Source organism: Notechis scutatus, chromosome 2 (genome assembly GCF_049901735.1).
Source record: "Notechis scutatus isolate UNSWTSFEM ecotype Mainland chromosome 2, rNotScu1.2, whole genome shotgun sequence".
NCBI lineage: Eukaryota > Metazoa > Chordata > Lepidosauria > Squamata > Elapidae > Notechis > Notechis scutatus.
The window spans coordinates 150,802,776-150,826,536 of NC_142010.1; the positions used below are offsets into that span (position 1 = coordinate 150,802,776).

Sequence of the window (23,761 nt, forward strand, 5' to 3'; positions counted from 1 at the left end):
GTGGCAGAGGAAGGATACTGCAAAATCCCCATTCCCTCCCCACCCCACTAACCTGCTTTCCAGCTCAATTCTCCTCTGTGGTGCAATAAAAGAAGACCCAGCCGATCAGCTGGGACTTGGAAGGCAGAGAATAGTCAGTCAGAGGTGGCATTTGCCAGTTCTCTGAACTACTCAAAATTTCTGCTACTGGTTCTCTAGGTCAGAACCTGCTGAATATCACCTCTGGCTCTGGGGAAGTAAGGAAGAATACTGACTTAGCTTGTAGATTTGGTGTAAGCACCATTGAGGAATATATGTGAAATAAATTGAACATACAGGGATATTTGGGATGTTGATTAATGTTGTTAATATCAGGACACAATCCTGTAACAGACTACAGTAACTCAATAACAGGACGCACAATTCTGCACATCAGTTTTTGCTGACAAATTCCTTTGACCATATCTTTGCTATTAAAATTAGATTTCTTTGCTTCTGAGGTTGGTAATGTGGGTTCTTGCTTTCTGCTGCCATGATGAACTGTCTGTCCAGCCTAATCCACCAGGCTTCCCTTCCACTCCTTGTTCTAGCCAATTCACATTTTAGCTTTTCTGCTAAAGGAAACCTAAGTCCAAGCAAGCTATTATCCTCTCCTGAAGAGGCCATATGTCTTCATGGGCATCTGCCAGCTGGGATTTTCTCAGGTCAAGAAGGAGCTAAATTCAAGCACCTTGAATGGGGGCAGGGGAAGAGAGGATGTGTTGTTGTGATGACTATTGTGTTGTTGTGATGACAGGGGATTGCATGTGAAATAGAGTACGGTGAAAGGCAGCATCTAACCCTAACCTTGGGATGGAGACTGGGGGAAATTAAGAATATGGGGAATATGTTGTGAATATGGTCACAAAAGAGTTGCTAGGGAGTTTGCCATTGATTTTGTCCAGGGAACAAAATAGGTTACAAAGCACTTGCTATATTAAAATCCTACTCATCTGCCCCTTCTGTTTCTCCCCCCCACACACACACACACACTTTTGCAGGACTTTCCCCTTCTACTTCTTCCTATTGTCCATTTTCTTGCCATATGAACAACTTTACAAACTATAGTTTGGGATACTTGCAGCTTTCATTTTAATTCTATGGAAGTTTAAGAGACCCATGTGGGGCCCAGGGACATTCTCAGAATAAAGATGATGTTGATGGTTTGCTATAGGGCAGCTTTGCATTATTACATTTTATGTTACCATGCAAAAAAGATTCCTACGTGCATATTATAGCCCATGGTTGTCCTGCTAGGAATTCCTACAATAAATAGAGCAAGTGTCCTATCATGTGAATGAAGCAATAATTCTCCCTTTCATTTATGTTACAGGCTTGCCATGATCAAAAACCAAGAACTAAGCAGGAAGAGAAGATGATGGTCTTTATATTGGGTGAGTTGGGTTGGCTTCAGAAGTGATGGGGGAATGAGAGTTCATCCTAGACACAGAGTGTGAAGAACTAGGAGTGATAAAAGTTGCAACTGCATGCTTTTTTGGGCAGATAATTTTTTGGTGTTTTGTTTTTTTTTTGCTATTTTATACTGCATGATGTAGATTGATGAAGAGATATCATTGATTTATTGCACTTGCAAGTAGCTGTTTCTGCCAAGAGGCACTCAGAGAAGCATATATCAATTAAAAACAAAAAAAAATCAATAAAACAGTAAAACTTAGAAATCATAAAAACACCACAGCAATCATAACATTAACTAAATAAAACATTGTCTTCTCTGTGTTACTGTACTTATTGTTAATCTCCAGGCCTGTATGCATTAGTTCAGATGAAGGGAAATTTAAAAAAACAAACACTTCACAGCATCCAGCAGGATCAAGAACTTAACCAAATGTAGGGTCCCTGATTTGTGCCAAGTGTAGGCCCTGCTGCTACTTTTGCTCCCATACCAGAAAAGAAATTTGGATGTTGAAAACCATCTAGCCCTTCCCAGCCTTCCTCAAAGGAAGGGGGATTATTATTTTTTTTTGGGGGGGAGGGTGTTAGTCTTAAGAGGGAGAACAGTCCCCCTTGGGATCTTGTCACCCCGTTTCGATTTTGAGGAATCTGTATGAACCCAACGGTCAGAACGGGGTGCGCTCTTACAAGAAGAGCCGGGGTTCAGACGGAGCACCGCTCCCCGGGATCGCCAGAGGGGGCGCTGTGAGGGAGAAGCCCGGGATGTTTCTGTGCCGAGATCCGAAGGGAGGAGCGGCAGCCCAGATTCATTGAGAGAAGCTCGCCCCACCCGCGCTGGAGCGATATTCTGCCCTCTCTTTCCCCTGATCCTCCTCCTCCTCTTTGTACTTTATCCTGCAAGGCACCAAATTTGAAATTCCTTATGGAGGCTCCTAAACGTTAAGGCGGCAGCCCTGCGCGCAGCTTGCGGAACACAAACCACAGGTCTGAAGAGCAGCCCTGGGAAGCAGGTTTCCAGCAGGAGCAAAAGGGGAAAGAGAAGGACGCGTGGGGGGAATCCCTTGATAGTGGACCGGGGGCGGGGGGGGACGACACACACGCCTGATTCCTCAAGGCGTTTGAAGGGCCCGGGCGTCCTTTCCGCTTGCCTGGTCTCGACGGTCCTCCAGATTTCTTTCCCACCTGCTTGAGTGGCCCATCCCGGGCTTCTGCCTCCTTCCGTCTCAGGTGTCTAAGCACCTTTCTGTGGCTTGAAGATGCTATCTGTTGATCGGGCACTTCTTCCAGCCTTCCCCCCGTCCCCCCGCCCCCGCTTCCCGCCTCCTGCAGCTGCCCATCTCTAGTTTCTGACCGGTCTCCAGAGCATCCCGGCCACGCTCGATGCACTCTTAAGATGTCCGGTTTATTTATTTATTTGTTCCCTACGTGATCTCAGTCAGGAAGCTCTTTTCCCGTTCCCGGTCCCCTTTTTTCCCCTCTTCACGCCAGCTTCTTCCTCTGTATCCATTCTGGGTTTTTGCTTCATTCTCCTGTTGAACTCCTCCGCCTCTCCCTGTTTTTTATTCTTCCCTCCATTCCGGGCCATTCATCCCATTCCTTTCCTGCCGCCTCCGTCTTCCCAGCCTCTTGCGGCCGCCACCACCACCACCACCACTCCCTCCCCAGGCTGCGTCTTCCCTTCCCAGCTCCTGCTGGCCCCCGGCCGGCCCGAGCTTTGCCTGGGGTGCGCGCCTCCGCCGCCTGCGATGCAGCCACTCGCTGCTGCCAACCGCTCGCTCTGCCCCCCTCCCTGACGAATGCAGCTCACCCACACTCGCGCACACACACACACACTCAGATACACAAACACACACGGCGCCCGGAGGGTGGGAGCGAGGCACAGTCAGACGGGCGAGCCGAAGGGAGCGATGAGGATCGGCACCGCCGAGGGGAACCGGAGCCTTGTGGCTTGCGTCCTGGGGGCGGCTCGGCACCTCCTAACCCGAATCCCATTACCACACACCGGGGTTTGCGGTGGTCAGGCTACTGCCTGCTTCTCGGACAGTCTCCGGGGTAAGAGCCTTGCGTTAGCCTCCCCACCCCACCCCAATTACTCCACATACCAGTTAGATTGGGCTTGTTCATGCCTTCAGCATCTTAGATTTGAATGCTTTACTCCTCCGAGTTGCCACCATTCCATCAGAGATCACCGCCTTCTCTAAATTTGCCCTTCCTTCCTTCCTTCCTTCCTTCCCACAAGGATCTTGGTTTTTTTCCATTTTCAAACTTGCCTTGTTCTTCTTTTTCCTCCTGCCCAAAGTCTTGTCATGTTCTTTTCTTGATTCCCATCCCCCTCCCAGTTTTCCCCTGCACCTTAATTTGTTGGATTATTTTTTTTAAAAAAAAATTCAAATTGTTTATAAAGATGTGGGCATGTCAGTAGTTTGAGTCTAGCTTCCAGTTAGAGGTGGGAACTCTTGGCACAACTAAATGGGAAAGTTTGTTTGGATCCTGCGGGTGTTTCCTGAGAAATGCTCTTTTCTCTCCCCAACCTCTCTTCTCTGGGGCTGTTGTTAGTTTGCCCTGAGAAACAGCAGTTTTCACACCCCTAGTAGGTACCGAGAAATGACAAGTGTTCCCTTGCCTCTGCCAAACTCTTTGACAAAGCTTCCTCATGCCACATCTTGGACACAGCATTATGAAGAGACATCATACTTTTCTGTCAGTGGCCTTTTGACTCTTACAATATGAAATAAGTCCTGTTGGCTTCTCTAATCATTTGAGCTTTAGATTCCTAGATGTTGTTCTAGCTTAGGAGAAGGATTTACATAGTTTTCTAAAAGCTGATTTCCAGATGTCTTCCTCGGGGATGGTGTGCAATTGTGGATTTCATTCCCTTGACCGCTTTCTAAGTTTCTCTTCCAAAAACGCAGTCAAAAGATTGGATCCCAAACTAGTGCCTCTTAGGATTAGCAGTTAATTAAACCATATTTCTCATGTAGCATTTTGGGGTTCTCCTTTTCAGAAGCAAGACTAATTCAATAACTTAAGAACTGCTGCATTCACTCCAAATGCCATAATCTAATGGCATGCAGTTATTTCTTTCTCATAGTTTGTTTTTCTGTTTCTCTCTCTGTCTCCCCACACCTCTTTTTACAGCAATGTGTGTCCTCCCTAAAGGTGAAGATATCAACTGAGCCCTTTTCTCCTACCTTCCCATCCCATGTTGGTATCCTGCCATCCATTTTCTCTGCCAACAGGAAGAAAGGATCAAAAGACAAAAGAACAGCAGAATGATATAATTCATTGCAGGTTTCCCAAGAGGAGTGTCCATTATGTTCACTCTGGACAGGACAAAATGGTCAAATTAATCTGTCACCAGGCACAAAATATGGAGAAGACCCCTGTCAGCTGCATTATCTCTTTCTGATTCCACAATTATTGATAGTACAGCATCTTGATCTGAATACAGAGCTGGAATGCTGTTTGGCGGCAAGTTCTCGAATGCATCCAGATTTTTTAACATCCACTGAAAACAGCTTGGATATTTTTGCACAGGAGAAAAACGTCACTTTTTGGGATAGTTTGTTGTGCTTGGATATTTTAGACAGTACTAATTCAGATGGCTATGAGACCTTCTAGGTCACTGACTTATGGTTGCAACTGACCAAAGTAACCAGCTGAAGAATTATTTCAGGCACCTTTCCACTAGATAGCCCCTATTTACCAAGAGTCTTAGCGCATAAAGGGTTTGATGGTGATACAGCTTATACAGTATGGCTGCTGGAGTGGCAACCTGGCTGCCCTTTGCTCGGGCAGCAGCTGTGGGCTGGCTCCCACTGGCCAAGAAGCCTATGCCCAAACCTCCTCTCGATAATAAACGCCGCCATGATGAAATCTTAGTGGTCAACGTTAGTGGAAAACGCTTCCAAACGTGGAAGAATACCCTTGACCGTTATCCAGATACCTTGTTAGGCAGTTCCGAGAAGGAATTCTTTTTTGACGAAGACAGCAAGGAATATTTCTTTGATCGCGACCCAGAGATGTTTCGGCACATTCTCAACTTCTATCGTACCGGCAGGCTCCATTACCCCCGCCAGGAGTGCATACAGGCCTTTGACGAAGAGCTATCCTTTTATGGAATCATCCCAGAGCTGATTGGTGACTGCTGCTTGGAGGAATACCGAGATCGCAAGAAGGAGAATGCAGAGCGCCTGGCTGAGGATGAAGAAGCCGAGAATGCCACGGACACATCCTTGCCGCCAGATAGCACATTCCGCCAACAGCTCTGGAGAGCATTCGAGAATCCCCACACCAGCACTATGGCTTTGGTCTTCTACTATGTGACTGGTTTCTTCATTGCCGTCTCGGTCATTGCCAATGTGGTGGAGACAATCCCATGCCGGCCAGCTCCTGGGCAGAAGAGAAGCATGTCGTGTGGGGATCGTTTCCCCAAAGCTTTCTTCTGCATGGACACAGCCTGTGTCCTCATCTTCACTTTTGAGTATTTCATGCGGCTTTTTGCTGCCCCAAGTCGATTTAAGTTCATGAAGAGTGTGATGAGTATCATTGATGTTGTGGCCATCATGCCTTATTATATTGGGCTGGTGATGCCAGAAAATGAAAATGTCTCTGGGGCCTTTGTGACCCTGAGAGTCTTCCGTGTCTTCCGCATCTTCAAATTCTCACGCCACTCACAGGGCCTAAGGATCCTGGGCTATACTCTTAAGAGCTGTGCCTCTGAGTTGGGCTTCCTTCTCTTCTCCCTCACAATGGCTATCATCATCTTTGCTACAGTTATGTTCTATGCCGAGAAGAGCACAACGGAGACTAACTTCACCAGCATCCCTGCTTCCTTCTGGTACACTATCGTCACCATGACCACACTTGGGTGAGTTCCCCACTTTCAGACATGGCCTTAAGGCCTTAAGGCCTCTACACTATTTATCTCATTCTTTTCCCTGCTCAAATAGGAAAAAAAACCTCTAATTACACTTCTTTTGAAAGTTGGTTATCAAGTTGATATCTAATGGCATCCTGACTTCCTTGTTAATTAATGTACCCCAAGTCCAAGCTGTCAGAAAATGAGCTGTGAGAATTAAGAGCTTGTCAGTTTCCAGAATAGATGTAAGAGCCAAACCATTAGGAGATGGGTAAGTATTGAGTCCATACAGGTCACTATATTGGTTTGGAAGTTATGTCATCTACAATGGGGTCCAAATAGCCTCTTCCCCAGACGCTTTTATAAAGTGGTGGAAAAAAGATGGCTCTGCCAAATGAAAGAGAGAACATGTGCTCTCACCTTTAGAGGAATCTGAGATCAATGTGGCATTATCTTCAAGGAGTTACTGTCAAAAAAGTATCTTTATCATTGGGGGAAGGTGAGAAGACACCCATATGAGAACCAAGAGAAATGATGGAACCTATTGAGGTCAAATAAACGGGAGTTGCAAACTAAAAGGGCAATGGGTGAAGGAAGGAGGGAGGGAGGGAGGGAGGGAAGGAAGGATGGCTTTAGGAAAGATGTATAAATATGTGGATCTATTCCCTCAAAACTAGAAGCATCATTTTTGTATCTATTATGGATGAAAACTTTATCCTATTCTTTCAAATATAGCATTTCCTCCATTTCACTATTCTGTACACAATGTGCTGACTTGTAATCATAGCTCCAGCTGCTGTACAGAAGCACTAATCTTCCCTTTTAAACTACTACATTGGGGGATATGTATGCATTCTAGAACTGTATGCACTGTATTCTGGAAAATCAAAAAGTGATTTTGGGTGCTCTTGTGCATGCATACTTGCCGGTTGGATTTTTAAATGTTGAAACTGGTGGTCTGGTACTTCAGAATGTCAGCTGCCTTCAGAGGTTTATTTTATTTAGTCAACTGATTGATTCTCTTTTTCCTCTGAATTCCACTGCATATCATGTGTTACATTAAAACAGGAATAGAAATCTAGTGCCTCAAGATCTGTATAAAATTTTAGTTCCAGTTCATTTCTGGGGCTTTCCAGGATTCACATTCCATGATGGGGTTAGTACCGTATGATCATTTTTAGAATTAAGAGGTTAAATCAAATTATTACTAAGTTATTAAAATCATGATGTTATTGATGTATCTTCCATAATACGTAGCACTTTATAATTTACCATTAGCAAAAAAACAAGTTCCTTCTCTCAAAGGTTCATTTACAATATAAAGAGAAATTGAGACATTGCCAGAAAAAGAAGGTTCTGTGAGAAAAAGCAAAATGTGGGTGGCTATTTTGAAAGATTCAGGGTGGTATAGATCAAGGGCTTTTTGGAAGTCTGCAGGAAGCCCTGAGGCTATGCGATGCTACTAGGTTTATTATTAACAAAGGGCTTTCCTATATTCCAATGCATCGTTATTTCTGGCATCTATTTTTGTACCTGTTTTGTTTCATCGTTACTGGGAGCATTCAGGCTGCCATAATATTTCAGTGTAGAATCAAAGTTGGGGAGTTTTTATAATCCATTGGCTTCCATCTGGGAGAACTAATGAACGTGTGTTGAGACTGTGTGAAACCTATTTTTATTTTTAATTCTTTAATTCTCCCTGTAAGATTCTCCAAGGGTAGTAATGTCTGGAATTACCCCCAATTTACACTAACAACAGATCTCTGGAGTTGGTCCAGGGTAACAGAAAGGGCAGTTAGAAAGGAGTGAGTTCTGGAGAGCCAAAGGCAAATGTCAAGGAGATTTGGAGAATCTGGTCAGATATACTGGGAGTACTTTCAAAAGTTGTCCAGAACAATCCTTTGGCCAACTATTAATTTCCAAGAAGAGGGCTCTCAGGCTTCAAGCCTCCCTGGAAGCCATTCTCAGTCTGTCTGACCAAATTTCCTAAATCCACTTGACATTCGCTTATGAATCTCTACCAGCAAAGGATAAGAGAAAGAGATTTTGACTACAGAGAGAGAAAATATAAGTGCTGCTATATCAGATACTAGGACTCTGGTTGAAAATAAAGAATCAGGGGAAAGGAAAAAGGCTAGATAAAAGTTAGTGTCATTTACTGGGAATTTTTTGGCTTAATTCTGATGAAGGGGGGGGAGGGAGGGAGGGAGGGAGGGAGGAAGGTAGGAAGGAAGGAAGGAAGGAAGGAAGGAAGGAAGGAAGGAAGGAAAGAAAGAAATAATCCACTTCTCAGAGATCAGTAAATTATTTATTATCTTACCAACTGGAATTAGTGTTTCCACTTCAAACTGAAAATCTGGCTGATGGATTTGTTAAGGCAATCACCAACGATCACTTCCATTTTTCCATATTCTGGCTGTGCGGCTGATAGTTCAGTGCAATGATGGGTTGGCCAGAAACACAGCAGGGTTTTAGGATAGAAGAAATTATTATGGTAGAAGGAAGCTCTGATACATGCTCTTTTTTTCCTCAGAATGTATCCATATGGTGATTTCCTGACTGTTTTGAATCATGAAAGGGTAGATTGTGCCTCCAGACAAGGGGAAATGGAGCCTTGATTCTCTATATGTTGGAAGTGGGCCAGGTTGGGACTGAAGGCTGATCCTTCAGGATCAGGACTGTTGGGAGTCTGGCAAAGAGGAGAAGGAAGAAAGGAGCATGAACAGGTGGCGACTAGTTTGAATGAAAAGAATCATCGTTCTCTGCTGTGTCTAAACTTAATGAGGATCCACTGGTTGCTATAACATTTCCCCAGAGTCAGCAGCTGAGCTAGCAAGAACTCTTGGCTCCCCTCCTTCCCAGTCTCTACTAGGCCTCTGTTGAGAATTACCCTTCCCAATAAATCCCAGCCATAATTCCCAACTCTTTTCCTATTCTCAACTAAGCCACAAAGCCCTGCTTCTCATTCCACTCTCCTCTCCCGAAATCTGATGGTTCCCATTACTGGGAAGTTTAATTATCTGCCCTGTTCCCATCCTGCTCAATTAAGTTTTAATAACTTGCTTGCCCTTGTGCCAGAGAGACACCCGCTGTCAGCAAACATACCCACTCCCAGTTCCAAGCCCTGAAGACATCAGTGAAAGCCTCTGTTTCCACATAAAGGGGCCCCGAGGCATCTGAGCTGCTTTCCCCCTCAGGAATTGGGCCAGGAAGCGAGGTCTCCTGATACCCCCATCTCCACTCAGAATAAAGTCTCTCTTTGTCTTCATGGCATTCTCCCTTGCCTGTTCTATGGCAGCCCTTTCTTGTTCTGCTGGGTGCCCATGGACCAGCCTTTGATACTTTAAGTGACATAATATTAAACCAAGCTCACCATTAATCACCACAGTAATCCCTGTGGCTCTGCAGCTCTTTTAGCTTGGCAGAGGCACAGCTTTTTCCTTTCCCCATGAGATTCCCAGTAGGACTCCTGCTTTCCTGGGTGGGAAAAGCTCTTTGCAGAGAGCCCCGATGATGGACGGTCTTAGTAGTTTGGATAGAATTTATTTTTCTAGGAGTCATATAAATAACAAATCAAGAATTCCTGCTGTTGCCAAATATTACCTTGGGTATGCTTTCTAGAAGGAATTTACAATTTTATTTATTATTAGATAATAATAAATCTAGCTGCTCATCTAGATGTGGGTCTACTCTGGGAGGCTCTGGTGTGGACTAGTGTGTAATATTAAGTCACAGCAGCCATTCCTCAGCAGTCTTTGGCCTTGGACTTTAGTCACACAGGCAGGAAAATCGTGGAACTGAGCTTCTGAGATAGCTGGAGAACTTGACAGCTTTAAGACTTGTGGACTTCAACCCCCAGAATTCCTCCTCCAGTCATGTTAGCTCAGAAATTCTGGGAGTTGAAGTCCACAAGTCTTAAACTTGCCAAGTTTGAAGACCCTTGCCCTACCTTGTCATTTATATTCTCCACCTGTAAAATGGGAATAGAGTGAATTACCTTTCAGGATTGATGTTAATGCTTAATGGATCCAGTGAATCATATCAGGCAATCAAGCTTACTGCAACAGTTGGCCACTTAATTTAGATCCATCTGTGAGACTGACCTCTCTAAATTGCCTTGCTAGTTCAGATTGCTGCTGTTACTACCTCATATAGACTTTTTTTTGCACAGTTTTTGAAAGTACAGGAGACCCCCTCAGACTCTAAAAGGGCAGTTCAGGGACCTCCCTAACAAGGTCATGCATGCATGGAATGATGGGAATGGTAGTCTTCACACATTTGGAGGTAGGTTGGCTTGGAAAGTCTAGCTGGATCACCGTTTCCAGAATATTCTTGCTGTTGCTTGCTGCCATACTTGTCCCCAGGGCCTGGGTGAAGCTTTTCTCCAGCTCTCCATTCTTCAGCCTGACCTCTGGACAATGTCCTCAGTTATTCAGCATTCTTTTCTGTGCCATCCTGCCAGGGGCACCTAGCTTGTCTTGCCCTGAGGAAGAATAAGTTGTACATACTTCCCTGGCTGCTGCATTCTTCCTCCTCTTTCCTGTCTCTTCTCCTTTCTTGTTCCCAGTACAGTTTGTCTCTTTTCCGTCAATGTTCTGCTCATGGATTTCTGGATTCTTAGCAGCAATCTCCTGACAGCTTTCCTTCTCCTCAGTTTTCTAGCCCTTGGTCTTCCCGCATACTCAGCTAACAGGATACCATCCTTCATGCAGAAAAGTCCAAATTAAAAATAGCTCTGGGGTGCTGCAGCTTCTTGTATAAGTGGGTGCCTTGCCACAGAATGGATGGCATCAACATGTACCCAGAGAAAGGCTCAAGGTACCGTGTTTCTCATATAATAAGGCCAGGTCTTTTTTTTTTTTTTGAGCCCCAAAAAAATGGCTAGGCTGTCTTTTCGGGGTGACTTAATCCCCCCGCATCCTCGGGCAGGCGGGCGGCGATGGTTTGGATGTTGACCTCGGTGTTGGTGGGGCACTTTGTATCGGGAGACCTTCCACCACGGTTGCTTTCTCTTCTCCCGTGCTGCTGCGGCATTTGGAGCAACGCCATGGCGTTTGGCGCAGCCACGCTGGGCCGGCCAGGGCTCCTCCCTGCAACCGGAGCCCGGTGGAGACACACAGCTTCAGGCGCTCCTGTCGCCGCCTTCCCGGGCATCGTTCGAAGGCAAAGCCCATTCTTTTAAAAATGACGCCCTATTACCGGTACGACAAAGCCTCCCTGCCCAAGAGGGCAGCCCAACCCCACATGGGGAGGTGAATCTCCCGGGGCCGCAGTGCAGGATTGGCCCACCCTGGGAGAAGCGCCCAGCCTCCATCCCTGCCTGGTGCTGGGCAGAGTGCAAAGAGCTTCGCCTGGGGCGCCCAGCGCAGCTGACAGGCGGGCCCTCCTGCCCAGTGGCGGAGCTCTGGCCAAAGCAGTGAGCGCCTCCCCGCTGGGCCATCCGCTCATCCCGCCAGGGCCGTGCCGGAGCCAGGTGGGCTTGGCAGAGCCAGGAAAGCAAGCCGCGGGTGTGCCCCGCCTGCCAAGCGAAAGAGCCGGGCTGACCCGAGCTTGGCTTCCTTCCCAAGTCCCTCCAGCCTGACCCCGAAGTGGCCACTGGGAGAGGCTGCCCGAGGCAGTGATAGCTACCACCCATCCATGGACAGGGAGGCAAGGTGATGGCCCGTGCCGCGTCCTCCAAGCTGAGCCCCGCCAAGTGAGTGCCTCTGCCCGATGCCCGTGCCGCTGCAGCGTTTGGAGCTGCCGGCACGTTTGGAGATGCGTGGGGACCGGGACGGGCTGGGTGAGGGGTGGAAAGGACGGGTAGCTTCAGGCTCTCTCTGCTAGACCCGCCGGCCAGAGAAGCAGCACCTGAAGCCGAGTATCTCCGCCAGGCTCCGGTTGCAGGGAGGAGCCCTGGCTGGCCGCGCGTGGTTGCACCAAACGCCGCTTGGCTGTGCCAAACACCACGGTGTTGCTCTAAACGCTGTGGCAGCACAGGGAGAAGGGAAAGCAACGGTGGCAGAAGGTCTTCCGATACGAAGTGCCCCACCAATGCCAAGGTCAACGCAGGCAGCACCATATCCGGGTGTGCAACAAAAGTACTTTCTAATGGCAAGCCCCCCCGCAATTCCCCCCCATTTTGCATGTTTTAATATAGGCCTTAATTTGGGGGGAGGGGCTTAATTTCATTTCATGCCTATAAAACATGCTGGGACTTCCTATTGGGGGAGGCCGTATTGTTGGAGAAACAGGGTACATCTGGCTGCTCTTTCTATTCGACATAGCTCCATCTTTGCATCAAAGAAGACGATTGTTTAATTTAGTTTAATTTAGTTTAATTTTGTCCCTCCCTCCCCCCCACGAGGTGTTTTGAAAGGCGTCTTTGGCTGTTTGTCCACTTTGCAGGGGCAATGCCAGTGCTGGGTTTCCCTAGCCTGGATGCAGCCAGGTCAGCAATTCCGAGCTTTTATTGTTGTTGCTGAGTAATTTCTCTTTATGGGCTAAGTCACTTAATGTGTAACCAAAGGGAGGAGAAAGAAATAAATAAATTTCCAGGCAGTGAAGGAGCCTACGTAGGAATTGAATTATTTATAGTAGGACCACAGAGAGAGGAGAGAACTGGCTGCCACTGAAACAGAATTCTGTTAAAACCGTGGCTGCAGGAATGGACCCTTTGGGGATGGAAATTTGGCTTGAAAAAGAGGGAAGGGGGCTAAATTAAGGGGTAAAGAATTATTAGGAGGGAGGACTAGTGAAAATGAAGAAGAGCTACTGGCTGCTTCCCATTGAACTCTACTGATCTGACCAGCTCCCCAACCTCAAAAAGGGAACTGGTGGGTTATTTCAAAATCTTTAAACTCAAAGAGATTCTGGATCCTTTCTTTGCTCCATTTGGGCGGAGGGAGATGGCTCCAGTTTTCTTTTCAGAATTTTTAAACTTAAAATTCAGAAGCAAATACTGGTGAGGTTAAAAAGATGGTAATACTTGGATTTTTGGGGGTGGGTGGGTGGGGGAGCCTGAATTCAATTGCAGTTATGAAATAGTTCACAAGGCACCTTAAAAAGTCAGGGAAAAGTCAGCTGCCCTGCCCTCAAACTGGCAGCATTAGATTAAATCCTTGTGAATTCCTCATTGGTTCAAGATCAGTCTGCATTTAAGCATTTAAAACGTTGTTTAAGATTTCCAGCTTTAGATTTGGCAACGTCTTATAGGGATGAAATTTATAAAATAGTTTGAAATGGAGTACAGTTTGTCCCATCCATTCAACCTATTTCAAGAGCTCATGTCAAAACTTCATCTAGGCATGGAATAAATCTCTCTCTAGGAATACCAATACAATGAGCAACAATTTGAGGAGGAGGCTCAAATCACTTTTTATTGTAGATGCAAAAAAAAAATTAATGGTGAGGAACAGCTACTGCAGAATCTAGGAATCTAGCCATATTTATAGTTCCAGAGTTTAGGCCCTCCGTCTGTTTCTCCTCCTTTCAATGGGATAGAATTGATGTTGCCTTTTCTCATACTTGAATGCCGATGGAACATGCTCGGGGTTCTTGATTACACAATTTTTGTCTTGCCACTTTCAACCCTTGTAACTGGGCATGTGGGAGCAATGACTAGACTGTTTCTGAGATTCTGTTTTCTCACTATTCAGTAGCTACAGCCATGTGCATCTGACAAGGGCAAATATGGATACAAAGAACCCCAAATCTTCAGAACAAAATGCAGTTATTTATTTTTTTAAAACAAAGAAAAATGCAAGTATTCACACCAAAGCTTCCCTAGTGATTTTTTAACTTGGCACAATTTTGCTGTTGCTTATGGCTCTTTTCACCATGACTCCTGAGATTACCAGGAATAACCATAAGGACTAGGATCTTGCTTCTTTTTATAATGAAAATTGAAATTCTCAGGAACCTCCACTGCCCAAGAACCTCATCTGTACTTCCACAGAATTATGGTATATACATTGCCCTGCACAGGGTTGAATAAACCTTGGCAACTTTCTGTTTAGAAAGAAAGGCAGAATTTCATAGCAAGGAGCTGCCACTGAATAGACTTATTATGTAGGCCAAATGATATGGTTAGTTGATGGAAAAGCAGAATCACAAGTATGTGCGGAAGAGGAATGCATCTATTTTTATGCAAGCAAACATCAGGACTTTGAGGCTGGGGGTGAAATGAAAGATGGCAGTGCCAACCTAACCAGAAAACAGAGTTTAATTTTCTTTCTCCTGGTCTTTGGCTAGCCAGAGCCCAGTGGTGTTGCTGAATCATTAACCCCATCATTCTCTGAATGCTGTATTAGTTGACTGCCAAGCTGTGGAGGGCTCCCGATTTCTACATAAATAGCTGCCTTGCCACAAGCCAAACCAACAATCCATACTGATCCTGAATTTTCAGGTCTTTCTTGAGATCCCTTCAGCAGAGATTTTCTCATTTGCAGTGGAACATGGACTTTATCTCTGAGATGGGGCCAGGTTTGGCCTAAGGAAGCTCCATGTTTTTTCCCAATCTGCAGAGCCCCCTCCTTGTTCTCTCATAGGATTATTCCTTATTCTACTGCTGAAATGAATCTTGCTGTTAGGTGCCTAATGATTTATTGGTTCAAGCATTGGCTTTGTTTGCCTAGCACACTAAATCAAAAAATGTGGTTTACAATCCATATATTGAATTTTAGCTAAGCCATATTATGGTCTGCTTCTTTATGGCTTAGCATGGTGCAATCCACCAATTATGATTTGTTTAACAAACCATGATTAAGCAAGTAATGGCTTTGCATGGCATAGGAAGTGAACCACTGACTTTCAACTCTGTTTTAGGTGGAATAGAATAGAATAGGAATAGAATAGAATAGAATAGAATAGAATAGAATAGAATAGAATAGAATAGAATAGAATAGAATAGAATAGAATTCTTTATTGGACAAGTGTGATTGGACACACAAAGAATTTGTCTTAGTGCAAATGCTCACAGCATACATAAAATAAAAGGTACATTCATCAAGAGTCAAGAACCATAAGGTACAACACTTAATAATAGTCAGGGTACAATATTGCAGCCTTGATGCACTCTTTTATTCTGAGTTTCCTAATCTATAGCTTTCTTTGAACCACTTTAGAAGTTTGGCACCAAGATCTCCAAATTGTTGTTATACTCCTGCTATTGGGAACACCTTGTGCTTAGAAGTATGAGCGTGTACAAAGGGTTCTTCCACAACTACAGTTGAGAGTGAAATTTTGCAAATTATTCATTATGTTGCATGCTGAATTGGAAATCCAGTTGACAGAACAAAATCTATTTCTATGAAAAGAGGTCCCTTTTATTAAGTCCTGAAGAGCTTCTCCCTTGGCCAGAGTGGACAGGTCATATTAACCCTTCAGGTGATGCTTTTCAATGGATAGACAACAATGGCTGGGAAACTAATGTGGGATGTCATCCAAGGGAAATAGAACCGCAGCCAATACCTTCATTCCCCATTCAAAACTTGCTACAGAAATTTCCTTTTATTCAATGCAGTCAGTTCTCATCTACTTGCTTTTGGCAAGCATTTTTCTCTTGAAAAAGGGTTTTGCAAACTAAAACACCCTGGGATCGATCACTTGCTTGGCTCAGGAGACCTTTGATGCATTTTAGATCCCTAGTCTGGTGCACTCTACCTCTGTAGGAAGATAATTCCCATTTCCCCCAGCCAGTACAGTCAACAGTGTTGCTGGCTAAGAAGAGTGAGAATCGCAGCCCAGTGCACTGGGAGGGCACCAGGCTGGGGAATGTCATTCTGGGTGTTGTTGTTTTTGTTTTTTAAAAGAAAGGTTTGGTGATGCTGTTCATTCTACTTTGGGGGATCTCTATGCAATGGTGCAAACAAAGCTCCTTGCCTTTGAAGCCCAGAAAGCAGCCACTTCCTCTAGCATCCTGTTTCAGAGTACTTCCCAGCTATCCATGTGTGCAGTTTTCCGTCACTCACAGTCTCGGCAGGAGTGAACTGGGTTGTTGTTGTTGTTGTTGTTTTGCATGAACACACTCATGCAGGCAGCTGTTTTAATGTTACAGGAAAGGAGGTGGTTTTGCTTATAACTGGTCTGCTATTCAAAAAACTACCCATTTGGAAGGCTTTGCAGCTGCAGTCTATAATCACACAAAGCCATAGTGTGTTTGGTTTTGGCTTAATGCATTAAGGGGAACCCAACGGTTAGGTTTTTTAAAATCATAATTTAGAACGTTAGTGAACTCAGCCAGTGGTGGCCTTTCAGCAATCCATTCATGTGTTGGGGAAACATGGTTCATACTGAAACGGTCACTCAATCTCTTTAGTGGTGTCCATGGTTTTGAAGAAGGAATGATCATTGCCTAACTGTTTTGCCTTTGAGAAGGGTGTGACTCTGATGGTTTTGGAAGAGATCCAGAGTCCTGGGATGGAAGAGCAGGTGACAGCAGCTAAGGCTTTGAGAAATGGGCAGATTTGCCAACTGAAGAGCCTGCTATTGCCTTGACAAGAATGAGATTTATTGTTACAAATGTTTTCTTCAACATAGCTTTGCTTATGCATTTTTTCTGCTACCACAAATTAGTAATGCTGCAGTCTGCTAGCTATTTGCTTGGGAGTAGAACTCAGTAGGGCTTGGTTGTTTTTTTTTTAACTTTTAACATTTTATAAAGAATGAGGAAATAAATTTCTGCCCCATGGTATACATTACACCCTGGAAATATATCCAAAAGAGAGAGTTGAGGAGAGAAAGGGAAATGAAGACAGGGTTCTATAGGAAAATTATTAGGTTTCTGAATTCATGCTGCTCTATCCTAAAATGGTGATGCTTGATATGGATTTTTACAAAAATTGTCCTGAGCAAGGATAATCTTTGAAGGATAGCAGATATCAATGTTTTTTTAGAAAGGCCAATTGATTAATCTCACGTTTCAAAGCTATTCATTTATGTATAATATTAAAACAAGCATTTTGCAATACAAACTTAGTCTCCAAAATCCATATTCCTCAGCCAGTAAACATGAGACAAATTGAGAGCATTTGCCTAATTTATTTACATTTCTAACTCTGCCTTGGTGTCTGATGGGAGAGGAATAGAATTCTGGGGACTTTATTCAGGTCTCCCTCTGGGTTCAGAAATTTCAACAGGCCCTCATTCCACTAAGGCAGGGGTCTCCAACCTTGGCAACTTTAAGACTGGTGGACTTCAACACCCAGAATTCCTCAGCCAGCAAAGCTGGCTGAGGAATTCTGGGTGTTGAAGTCCACCAGTCTTAAAGTTGCCAAGGTTGGAGACCCTGCTCTAAGGAACAGAAACATAGGTGTGGTGGGGTTTTATTCCCAAAAAGCACAGCTATTGTTCTCAGGATCCTTATTCACCCTGTCTTCCCTGTTTGTTTTCCCTGTTTGTTTCTACAGAAGAAAATTGGAATATATTTTATATTTGAAGGGCAAGGCAGTGATGCAAAGTGTGTGTGTATGTGTGTGTCAGGATTTTCTGGCTTATTTTATGTATTTTTGTAAGACGTGGGTTGTTTTTTCCTTGCTTAATACAAACTTAAACCCATGAAACTCTAAACCTGATGCTTGACCTTTGGGACAGGAGGCTGCAGAGTAAGTTGGGCACCAGAGCACTCCTAGATCATAAATCTCATATCCATGTCATAGGATGCACACAGCTCTTGCTAAATTATATTAACACAGCAGAATCCAAAATCATCCCTTTGGCTTCACTCAAACACTTTTCAAGTGCAATTTGATTTCTGCTGGTTAATCCAAGCAGATTTTAGTGGATTAACCTGGCATTTAAAGCTAAGTATTCCTGCAGTCCTTTGTGGTTGCCAAACTGGTATGAAGTGAAAATGCCTTGTCGTGCCACGAGCCCACAACTGTGCCTGGTGTTTATTTCTCTTCCTGTATAGATCCAGGCAAGTTCCTTCTTACGAAAGGCTATGATTAGTGCTGCATCCAGCAGAAGGGAAACCTACACTGACAAACCAAATCATATCCATACACACTCACACCCATTGTTGAAATCTTCATTATTGGTGGAGGACGTCGCTGCAATAAATTGAGTGGGGCTATTGACTCTCTTGGCTTTCTTAAGAACAGGCTTGGCCAGCAGGCATGCTTTCAATGCATCAAAAACATCTTCCACCCCATCCTGGACACGGGGAATTTTGCCAGTCCAATTTTCCCATCTCAGCCTATTCTCTGCTCACCATTTCTGTAGTGTGATAAGTCTGCAATGCAAGGTTACTGCATCTTCTTTCCAGTGGAGTGGAAATGCTATGAGTTGGTACCTAGGGATTATATGAATATTTCATGCTATCCGTATTTATAATCAGAGCCAGCAAAGTATATCCTCCTTGAATGTAGAGAGGAAGGATCTATGGTGTTTCTTTTACAGCTGGTTGTCATATTTGTTTCCTGTCCGTTGCAAAAATGTACCTTCCCTTTTGACGTCTGCAAAGTAGAAAAAGACAAACATCTAAATTAAGTAAGGAGTTTCTAATTACCAACTTGCCTTTGACTTGATCTCCTCCTGCTGTACCCTCAAGGTGGACAGAGATTGAACATTGATTTGTGACCAAAAGGAAGCCAGTCAGACTGGAAGTTATCAGTCATTCTTTGTAATGATCAAGATTGATATTGAAACTGGCCTAAGACACTTTATTGTCCCTCCACTTGGTGCTCAGCAACCAAAGAAATACCTCTTGGAATCAAGCAGTGTGAGCACTTCTCCTGCAACATTGCAAAAAATCTAGGTTTCGCCTTTTTGAACTGCAAGGAATTTCAGTTGATGCTTCCTCTTCCAATGCAGTATTTGCATTTGAGTGGATTGTGGGTTGTGGGTTTTTTTTTCTCCCTGGAGCTGGAGCTCACCTTTTAAAGCAGCCATGGCACTGCTACAAGCAGTGTGGTCCAAATCAAAGTAAACAACCAAAGAGATTGCAGTAGATGAACAAGAGGCCACAGGAGTTATTCTGAAAGAGAAAGGATGTTTGAATATTGTCTCAGTTGTCTAGGATAGAATAGACCAATGAGTTAGTCTTGCAGAAGTTGTTGGACTTCAACAGTCGAGGTCAATAAGCCATGGTGATGGAGGTTGTCAGTAAACATTTAAAAGGCTATCAATTTCAGCCCCTGTTCCATGGTTTTGCCTTCAATCAATGGGCTGAGTGAGTTTACCCCTGGTCAGTTGCTAGCTGTCATGAGGGACTTGGGCCAAGAGATCTATAGGGCTATCTTCTTGCTGTTGTTACCACCAACTGCCAAACTCTGAGGCAACAGCATCTGCTTAACACCAAAAGCCATTTTCCAAACACAATTCTCCTGGAGCCTCTTCAACAAGTTTGAGAAGAAATTGAGAAGAAAGGGAAGGGAGGGATCATAAGAAATCCTGTTTCTCTTCTAAAACCAATATAGTGCCACAATACATTAAGGTGGAGATTTTCATTCATTCATTCATTCATTCATTCATTCATTCATTCATTCATATCATCTTCATGAGAACTGGTGAATTGGCTGGTCCTTTCATGTAGTGGAAGAACTTACAGCAATCTCCAAAATCTTTATCAGTCTGGGAACCAACCATGACACTGATCACCTGGCTTGCTTTGCTGCAAAGAAAGAACCATGGAAGTCAGAGTGATGCTTCTTCTGCTCCTATAGCAGGGCTGATGTCACACTCCTGGCCCACGGGCCGAATGCGTCATGTGCTGGCCACGCCCATGCCCGGTTTATGAAGGGGGAAAAGGTCCCAATATGTCACATGGTGCTGCTGTGACAACATGAGTTTGACACCCTGTCCTATAGCAATAGGAGCACAACCAACTGACCATAAGTGTTTGCAATGGGGTCAGGTCCTGGCAGATGCTCAGTGATGGCAACCCTGCCACCCACCCACCCTGACCACTAATCAGGGATGTCCATAGGAGAGTCAAAGCAGGCAGGATGAGAGTTGTAGCATAGCAATTGAAGCCCTCCTATTGTATACACCATACAATAGAAGTAGGCTTGGATTGTGATGCTATGACTCCATGCTGCAGACACTGCTGCCACTAATTGTGACTTGAGATCAATCATTATCTCTTTGGTATCACCTATGTTTTTGGAATTTTCTTTATTTTATTGTATTATTGTTTTTGCTAAAGCAGAAAGATTATAGGGTAGGGAAAGAAGAGAAACAACTTTTATAGAATGCTGTTCATACTCATTTAATTGTCACAGCTCTTCTCCCCCAAATCCTGAATATAATCCTGAGAATTGGAGATTGGGATGGAGACCCAAAGAACTCTGTTCAAAACCTGTGCTACCTACTGTATTTATTCTTTTTCCTCGCTCATACCTGTGCTGAATTTCAATTGTGTGGTTTTCCTGGAAGTTCAGTTGTGTGGTTTTCTTTGGAAAAAGAACGGATATTGAACCAGTTTGATTGTAAAACTGGTATGTCTTGAGAAGAACAGATGGATGGGATGAAAGAGTCTTAGCTGGGGGGGAAATATAAGCCCTAGTCTTGAAATCATGGAAGATTTTTCTAATGGCTGTGCATTGTATCTCGTAATTTTTCTTTAAGGAAAGGCTCTATATGAACTTTTTATGCTGCATTGTAATTTCAACAGAGCATTTATTTCTTACCCAAAATAAACTGCTGCCCAAACGTCGACAATGGTTTTCCTGATCTTCCAGAAATTAGAGATACAGAAAGCATGTCCTTGGGCAGGAGGGAGCAGGTAACAGGTCCCATGCGGTTCTGTTGCTGAGTCTATATTGTCGTTGAAAGATTTATTGTAGCTTTCCCCATTGACAGTGCTGGCTGGGGATGATAGGGATGGCAGTCCAGGATCTCTGAAAATTTGTTTTGTAAGTTCTTTTTGTTGCCCTTGAAAATGCATAATTGTCTTTCAGGTTTTGAGTGCTTGGTGTGACATTCCTCTGTGGCTGTTCTGAACTTCTTGCTCTTTAGCTTGTATAGCAGCCTTTCTCCAGCTGCCATAATCTCAGGCCATTTACTATGCTGACTGAGGCCAGTGGATACTGTAAGTTCAAACATCTGGACTATGCTAGGTCAAGAAAAGATGTCATATTATCAAAGAATGCCAGTGTGGTACTTTGTCAAAATGATTTGCCATTCATTCCCACATTGCTTCCTCTACAGTTCTTTGCAGCTATTCTATACAATTTCAGTCAGTTTAAATAAATGATATGGCTTTCTATGGATTCTGAGCCTTTTGTACTCATTTTAACAAAGCAATGATGGGATCACAGAAATCGTGAAATTTCAATGTGTTCAGTTCATTTTCTGAATCTACTGTCATTATTATTTCTTTCATATTGTAAGCGCTCCCTAAAAGACACAGAGTAGTGGGTACTCCACAAATAGATAGGTTCAGGGGAACCTCTCCAGATAAGGAGTGGATGGGAGATTACCCACATGTATAATTTGGAGAAGAAATAGGGTATGCAATTTGGAGAATGAGGTCTTCCAAATCATTGCAAGAATGGGGCTTCTTCCGTTCTCCTAATCGTGCACCCATTTTCCTGAGACCTGGAAAAGACCAGGATATTTCCAAAGGATTGTGAGAATGGACCCCACAATTTGGAGAGAAAAAATGGAGTATGCAATTTAGAGAATTAGTGCAAAGTGGCCACAGGAAGAAGGTCTGGCACAGCTAAATAGTGTTTTGCATAAAGTCACATCTCATGAGCAGCGGGGGGAATAGCAGAAGTCAAGTGGGTGTGGCAGAAACCCTCTTCAGCACCCCAACACACTTTATCTGGGACCTCTTCAACTTAATGACCCATGATTCTTGAATAATGATGGCAGCTAGGAGCACCTGGATTGGGCTCACTGAGTGATGCAGTCATGTGACTTCTTGCATAACAAACACATTGTTTAATGACAGAAATTCTGGTCCTGGTTGTAGTTGTAGGTTGAGTACTACTGGTATACTTGTGATGAAAATTGGAAGTCATTTCTTTAAATATTTTTCTTTTTTGTTTCCTTTCACTTTTTATCCTTTCCATTTCTCTTTTTCTCACTGAGTTTAGTTTGTGTTTGCTTTTACTACGCAATCAACATTTTCACTAACAATTATTTAAAAATTAAACAAAATAATCTTCTTTAATTTATGAAACTTCTGTAAAAAAAGGCCCCCTTCATCATATAAACCAAGTGGGTTAACAAAGCAAGAATATTAGCAACTTATATAGAACCATGGCAAATTTAGCTTAGAAAGCAATAGGCAGGGTTTTGGTTTCATCTGCCTGGAACTATTTGAAAAATAAATATTTCACAGGTTCAAGAAAGAGATTTACTTTAGAAGAGGTATAAGAATCCTTGACCTACAAGCATAATGGAACCTGGACAGGGGTGGGATTCAATTTTTTTAACAACCAGTTCTGTAGGCGTGGCTTAGTTGGTGGGCGTGGCTTAGTTGGTGGGCGTGGGTTGGTGGTAATGTGACTGGCTCTACATGGCCAACTCAATATCACTCACATCGAGGCACGCATCTCCTCGCCTGGCCTCTCGTGACTGTGGGGATGCTGCAATAGTTGTAAGTGTGAAAAATGGTCATAAGTCACTTTTTTCAGTGCCATTGTAACTTTGAATGGTCACTCCACACAAGCAAAGTACCAGCAAAGGAGGGGGAAAAAACTCCAGAGGCGTTCCTGAGACAGGAAGTCTACTCCTGCCAAGAATGTAATAAGGGTTAATGGAGAGGCAGTTTCTGTAAGCAACACCAGAATGTTTCCTTCCTGCCTTTCTTACAAGATTAGGCCAGTAATTTCTCCTAACAACCAGTTCTCCGAACTGCTTAGAATGTTAACAACCGGTTATAGCGAATAGGTGCGAACTGGGAGAAACCCACTCCTGAACCTGGAATTTCCATCACAAGTCATGATGGTTGGAAGTTGAAGCACCCATATGACTGACCTGATTTTGCAAACGTTTTTGTGGCTGTGATTAAATAAATGCCACAGTTCTTAAACAAGCCAATGCATTCCTACGGATTTCTTTTGCTGGAAACAGACCGAAAAGCCCAGTTTCTTTCAAAAAATGTTGTAAATTTCATCGCATGACCACCAAATACTGCAACTGGCTGTAAAGGAAAACCAGTTGTCAAGTGCCTGAAATGTGATCATGTGACTATGTGGGGGAAGGGTGCTGCCATCAGAACTCCAGAACTGGAGATCCTAACCAGTGGTTGGATTCATTTTTTTTTACTAGAGGTTCTGTGGGCATGGCCTGGTGGGTGTGGCATGGCTTGGTGGGTGTGGCTTGGTGGGCGTGGCAGAAGAAGGTTACTGTAAAATCCCCATTCCCTCCCCACCCCACTAACCTGCTTTCCAGCTCCATTCGCCTGTGCAGGGCAACAAAAGAAGACCCAGCCAATCAGCTGGGACTCAGGAGGCAGAGAGGCGGGGCCAGTCAGAGGTGGTATTTGCTGGTTCTCCAAACTACTCAAAATTTCCACTACCGGTTCTCCAGAACTGG

General features: G+C 44.1%; 1 protein-coding gene across 1 annotated transcript in view; it reads left to right on the plus strand.

Annotated features, from left to right (window-relative positions):
* Positions 1-3,289: 3,289 nt before the first annotated feature.
* The window catches only part of KCND1 (potassium voltage-gated channel subfamily D member 1), a 55,743-nt gene continuing 35,271 nt past the window's right edge, over positions 3,290-23,761 (plus strand). The window contains exons 1-2 of the mRNA XM_026676410.2: positions 3,290-3,483; positions 4,570-6,301. Of these exons, the coding sequence (XP_026532195.1) occupies positions 5,187-6,301 (1,115 nt within the window). The 5' untranslated portion in view covers positions 3,290-3,483; positions 4,570-5,186. The remainder of the gene's footprint in view (positions 3,484-4,569; positions 6,302-23,761) is intronic.